Source organism: Phodopus roborovskii, unplaced genomic scaffold (genome assembly GCF_943737965.1).
Source record: "Phodopus roborovskii unplaced genomic scaffold, PHOROB, whole genome shotgun sequence".
NCBI classification, from domain to species: Eukaryota; Metazoa; Chordata; class Mammalia; order Rodentia; family Cricetidae; genus Phodopus; species Phodopus roborovskii.
Window position 1 is genome coordinate 1,020,755 of NW_026126597.1, and position 6,056 is coordinate 1,026,810.

At 46.3% G+C, this 6,056-nt stretch overlaps 1 protein-coding gene across 1 annotated transcript in view; it reads right to left on the minus strand.

The window, feature by feature from the left end:
- Positions 1 to 624, minus strand: part of Rft1 (RFT1 homolog) — a 36,789-nt gene extending 36,165 nt beyond the window's left edge. The window contains exon 1 of the mRNA XM_051204738.1: positions 539 to 624. Coding sequence (XP_051060695.1) covers positions 539 to 604 — 66 coding nt within the window. The 5' untranslated portion in view covers positions 605 to 624. The remainder of the gene's footprint in view (positions 1 to 538) is intronic.
- Between the last annotated feature and the right edge of the window lie 5,432 nt (positions 625 to 6,056).

The window sequence follows — 6,056 nt, forward strand, 5'->3', positions numbered from 1 at the left end:
CTAGATACAGGTACTGTGGCAAGTGTGCTTAATTCAAATGATCCCAAACAACACTTGCAAACTGCTTTCTGAATTAGACAGATACTATTACCCTCATTCTATCGACAAGTAGCTAAGGCTCTGGGATCGAAGTGATTTGTCCTGGGTCATGCAGCAAGTACTGCCTGAACCGTAATCCCGGTCCTTAGCTCTGCCATATGGTCTCTAAATGCAATGCGAACCAGAGTTGAAGAGAGGTGTTTGATAACCAACGGTGGAACACACAAGAAACGATTCTTGAGCACTAAGTAGCCTCTGCCTCTGCCACTTGATTAGAATGCCTCCTACTGCAACACGGAAATGCTATCTTCAGAAAGCAAACGCCATGTTTGTAGTCACTCAGCCAAGACTCCGACCTCATCTCCCAACTCCTAGACCCGGCGCCCCTCCCCGCCGCCGCGGTCTCCTATGGAACCTCCGGAAGCGCGGGGAACCCAGGGCAGCATCCCCGCGAGGCTTGGCAGCGGTCCCGCGCACTGGAGCAGGCGCAGCGGAGTACCTGCAGCAGGAGACCCGAGGAGGCCAGTCGGGCAGCCTGGCCCAGCACCTCCTGGCTGCTACCCATGGCCCCAGTGCCGCGGCTCGGAGGAGGAAACACGGCGTGCGCCCGCTCCGGCGCGAAACGATGGCGTCACGAGCACGTTCTCTCCTGATTGGGAGCTATGACTGGGGGCGGGGCACGGGAAGCTGCGTGTCCAAACAACCTGTGAGACTGCCTCATAGTCTGTTCGTGGTTTTGTTTTTGTTTTTGTTTTTGTTTTCTTCATTTTATTTTTTGTGTGGTTATTGTTGTTTTGAGAGTGTGTTTAACTTCGGAGCCTGTAGTCCATGTTTGCCTAGAACTTGCAGCGGGAACGCTGGGATTACTGGGGTGCACCCCCAGGCCCAGATGTTGTCTTTTGGCTTGTGTGTTGGTTTGATTTGATTTTTCTTTTCTTTTTTCTCATTATGTAGTTCTAAGTAGCCTGCAACTCGACATGTAGACCAGGCTTGCCTAGAACTCAGTGATCTACCTGCCTCTGGCTCCCAAGTACAGGGATTCCCACTGTTAATTTTGAAATAAGGTCTTGCTGTGTAGCCAGGACTGGCCTGGAATTCACTTACAGAGTCTGGGAAGGCCTTGAACTCCTGATCAGGTGATGGCATTACAGGAATAGACCACTGAACAAGCTGGCATCTTCTTTGTTGTGTTATTTATTTTTATGTGGTGTAAGATGTGTGTATCAGAGAACAACTCTCAGGAGTCAGTTTTATCCACCTTTGCATGGGTTCTGGGATCAAACTCAGATTGGCAAGTTTACATTGGCAGGCACTTAACCTGCTGAGCCGATTTGCTAGCCTGTTTAGTTCTTCCATGTCCCATTTCCTAGTACTAGGGATTGAACCTAGGGCTTCATTCTTGCAAGGCAAGTGCTCTACCACAGAGACCACAGCCTTCTTGTTACTTTTTTTTTTAATAGAAGCTGTTTCCTTTTATGAATGTGTCTTTCTTGCAAATAAATCAGATACTGCAGCCAGTCTTGGAAGATGTCGTCATAGGCTGAAAGTGCTTACCTAACATGCACGAAACTCTAGGTTCAGTCCCAGCACCACATAATCCCACCCCGGTGGTGCGTACCTGAAATCCAACACACAGTGAGTGAAGGCTGAAGGATCAAAAGTTCAGGGTTATCCTTAGCCAACCTAGGCTACAGAAGACCCTGTCTCAAAACAAAGCAAAGAAAAACAAACGGTGTCAGGAAGAAAGCTCTCAGAAGGGATTCATTAGTCAGATTCTGGCCATTGGCTCTCACACAAATATATTCATAGCACCCTTGCCCAGGTTAGGCTAGACAGGACTTCTCCCAATTTTGCAGAGGAAGAACTGAGGGCTAAAAGACACAGGATTTTCATGTGTGTAATTTTGTAGAAACCTTTCCAAAGTTCTGATACTTGGGCCCAGTTGTAAGGAGGAAAGCAAACCTTGGAGGTATAAAGTGCCTTGTTCAATTCTGTACAGTGTAGGCCCAGGCAGGATGGATCAAAGAGCAAACTAGAAAGAAGTACTTCACACATTTTTTACAAAGTCCCCAACATACCAGATCATTAAGCCTTCCTTGATCTCAACTAACTTCTTTCCACCTTTCCCATCATCACTGCCTTTAGCAATACATTCTAGGCCCCTCCCCCCAATTTGGAGCCCTTAATCACAACATTTCAGGAGGCAACTTTAACTTTGTGAGTTTGAGGCTAGCTGGGTCTACATAGCAAGTTCCAGACCAGCCAGGATGGCATCTCCTCAAAATTCATATAATGACAGACCTGAATGTGGTAGCGTTAGGAGGATACTTGGGAAGTAATTAGGTTATCATTATGTGACCTTTATGGTGGAATCAGTGGCCATATAAAGAAGGTATTTGAGGGATGGGGATATAGCTTAGAGATACAGTGCTTGCCTATCATGTGCAAACATATGGTTTGACCCTCAGCACCTAAAAACAAAACAAAACAAACAACAACACACATTGGAAGAGATGATTTCATTGTGAGAGGATACAGCAAGAAGGTGGCATCTACAAACCAGGAAGAGTCCCCTCACCAAAACCAAACTGGCTGGCACCCTGATCTTGAACATATAGGCTCCGGGATTGGAGAAATACATTTCTGTTGTTTAAGCATCCCAGTCTATGGTATTTTGTTACATCAGCCCAAGCTGACCATGATAGTGCCTTAAAGGACTTTGTACTCTCGTATAGATCTTTGTATAGTCTATTTTACAATGAAAAGATGAGAATGTGTGTCTCAATCTAACTAGCCTGTGAGCTTCAAGCAGGCAGGAGTCAGCCCAGCAGGATTTGCCTTCTACAGTAGTGACAGAGAACATTCCTAAATGCTCATAAATGCCTCCTGGCACATCATTGTTGCTACCGCAGCCAAACTTCATGGCTCAGGGCCCCTGTGTCTTCATCATCTCAGCTGAACTGCTCTGTTGAGTGTTGAGAGTCTGAACATGAGGTTTTGACCATCAGACAGACTTATCCTTGAATCCTCATTCTGCCACTCACTATCTGGGTGGCACTCTATGAGATGATTGTTTTAAACGAGATTTTAGAATTAGGTTTATAGCTCAACAGTATAGTGACTGCCCAGCACGTGCAAATGCCTGGATTTAAGCCCTGTATCTATGATATTGATGTGGGTATGGATATAGACATTAATATAGATAGAAATCATATGTTCTATTAAGGTAGGTGTAAGAATTTTAGCAGACAAGTTTGGCCCACAAGGAGCTGAAATTATCCTGGGAGACCAAAAAAAGAAAGAAAGAAAGAAAAAATCTGGAGAAAAAAGTCATAAAATCCAAATAGGAATTAATCAGAAAAGAGTAAAACAGAATGCTTGAGAATTTGAGATTGCAAACGGTGGTCACTAACAGACCTGTCTCCTCAGGTTTCCTCCCTACCACTCACTTGCTTCTGTGCCAGGTGACCTCCCTGTCAGGGAAATCTGATCCCAGCCTCCAATTTCATTACTAAACTGGTGGGAGGTGCCAGGGCTGGTGCTAAGCCAGTTAGGCTTCCAGGGCAATGGGGCAGTGGGTGGAGGCTGCCAGTGGGTGGAGGGCAGAGTAAAGGCTATGGTAAGCCAAGCCCTGGACCTCAGCTGAATGTAGGCACCAGGGCTAGGCATGTCCCCACATAACAGCCACTAGATGGCATGGCTTGCTGGGCAAGAGCCCCCTAACCAAAGGCTTCCTGCTGTCTAGAAAACCTTCAAAAGGGCTCCTCCTTGAAATAGATCAGCACTCTGCTCCTCACTTGAAAGTTCCAGTGCATGAGAAGGCTGCTGTGCTCATTACAGTTCACATTGTCTAGTCTACAAAGCAGTGTGCTGGGTTCTTTACTTTCATGAGCACACTGAGCTCTTCTAGCAGCCCAACAAGACCATTGTCCCCTCTCTTTTACAGACAAGGACACAGGCGTAACAAAAGTAAGGGACTTGTTTGAGGAGTTGATTGGAAATGCCAGAATGGGAACTGGGCAGTGTGGTTGTCAGTGCCATAATCAAGATTACACCAGAGAATTGACTGTTGTCACCTCTGAGCCCTAGGCTATGCCTCAGCAGCTATGATTCAGGAAGAGTTCTGGAATCTGCATTGCTTTTTGTGATATCTGTTTGTTTGTTCTGCCTTTAGCACAGAGTCTTACTCTGTAGCCCAGGCTGGCCTGGAACTTACTACATTACTTACTGCACAAAACTCTGGGAAGTACTACCTGAGGGTGGATCTTTAGCCACCTTGAGGAATCCCTGTGCTTCAGTGGGCTGAAGAATCTGTCATATGTCTGCCCAGAGTAGATAAAGCGAGATCTGAGATCTGTCCTGGGCTTGTTCAACCTTCCAATAGGCCATGCTCCCAGGTAGTCAGAACAATAGCACCTACAGACAGTGCTTAAATAAGAGTCTTGGAGAACATCTGTGCTAGAAATTATGCACACATGATGGGAGATGTCATTCTGTATATATGTTTCTCATACTGGTTTAATGAATAAAGCACTGTTGGCCAATAGGAAAGCAAGATAGGAGGGATTAGGAGAAGGAGGAAAGAGGAAGTAGTAAGGAGGGTCAGCATGGAGAGACCGGGGAGACCAGACGCCTGCCCCACTCCCCGATAGGTGAAACCACGTGGAAATACATAGAAATGGGTTAATAATTAAGACAGAGCTAGCCGATAAGAAACAAGAAACAGGCCAACAGAATTATATCAAATACAGAGTCTCTGTTATTTGGGGCTGGCGCGGCGGTGGGACAAGACTAGGCGGCGGGCAGAAAAAACCATACTCCTTACACACACAACAGTCCCTGAACCCCAGGTCTTCTAGGAGTGGTATGAGAAGCTTGGAAGGCAGCCACAAGACCCTGGTTTTGCCTGGCTTCTCTGAGCATTGATTTGTGCAGAGTAGCCTGCAACACCCACAACATTAGTATGGCACTTTCCAGATTCGGTGCTCTGAGCTGGGCACTGGAAAGGGCACAAGAGTGAATGAGCCACAATTAATACCTTCTTAGGGCTCAGGGGTCTCTCTTGGGAAAAACTCAGAATGGGAGCAGGGAGACTGAAGTGCTTAAAAGTTGCAAGAGAAACAAACATAGGGATGGGAGTGGGCGGAGAGATGTTTCTGGCTGAAGCATAAAGGAATATTCCTTTCAGGAGATGCTTTTGAAGGATAAGAGAGACTGATCAAACGGAGGGACATGTGGGGCAGTGAAGCCCAGAGGAGGGTACTTGCTGAGCCTGTGCGTGGATGCAGAAGTTGGCCGCTGCAACCCTTGGTGCAGAATTCTTGTACCCACCAGCCTGTGGCCAGTGTTGAGCTGGTAGCCATGAGAGCATCAAGTCCTTGGGTGTGAACACAGGCACGTGAATGAATACAAATTAAGGGCATATTGGTGCACATTAGTAATCTCAGCGGTCAGCATGATAAAACAAGAGGGTTTTCTGTGTTTGAGGCAGCCTGAGCCTTATAATGAGACCCTGTCTCAAAAAACAAAATCAGGGCTGAAAAGATGGTTCAGTGATTAAGAGCACTTGCTGGTCTCACAAACAAAGGTCCTGAATTTAGTTCCCAGCACCCACATGACAGTTCACAATTGTCTGATGACTTCTTGTGTGCAGGTATACCTGTAGACAAACTAGTCATATACATAAAATACATAAACAAATATTTCAGCCCATTGTGGTGGCACACGCCTTTATTCCCAGCACTCTGGAGGCAGAAGCAGGGGATCTCTGTGAGTTCAAGGCCAACCTGATCTACAGAGTGAGTTCCAGGACAGTGTGGAAGGCTGTTACACAGAGAAACCCTGTCTCAGAAAAAAAAAGTCAGTCACAGTCAGTGTAAATTTTCAAGGTCTTCTTGCCAGATCTGCTTTGAGATAGTGTGCATGGGTACATATGTGCCCACATATGAATAAGCATACTTGTGAATTTGTCTGTAGATGTGGAAATCTGAATGCAAGGTCACATGCATGCAGTATGA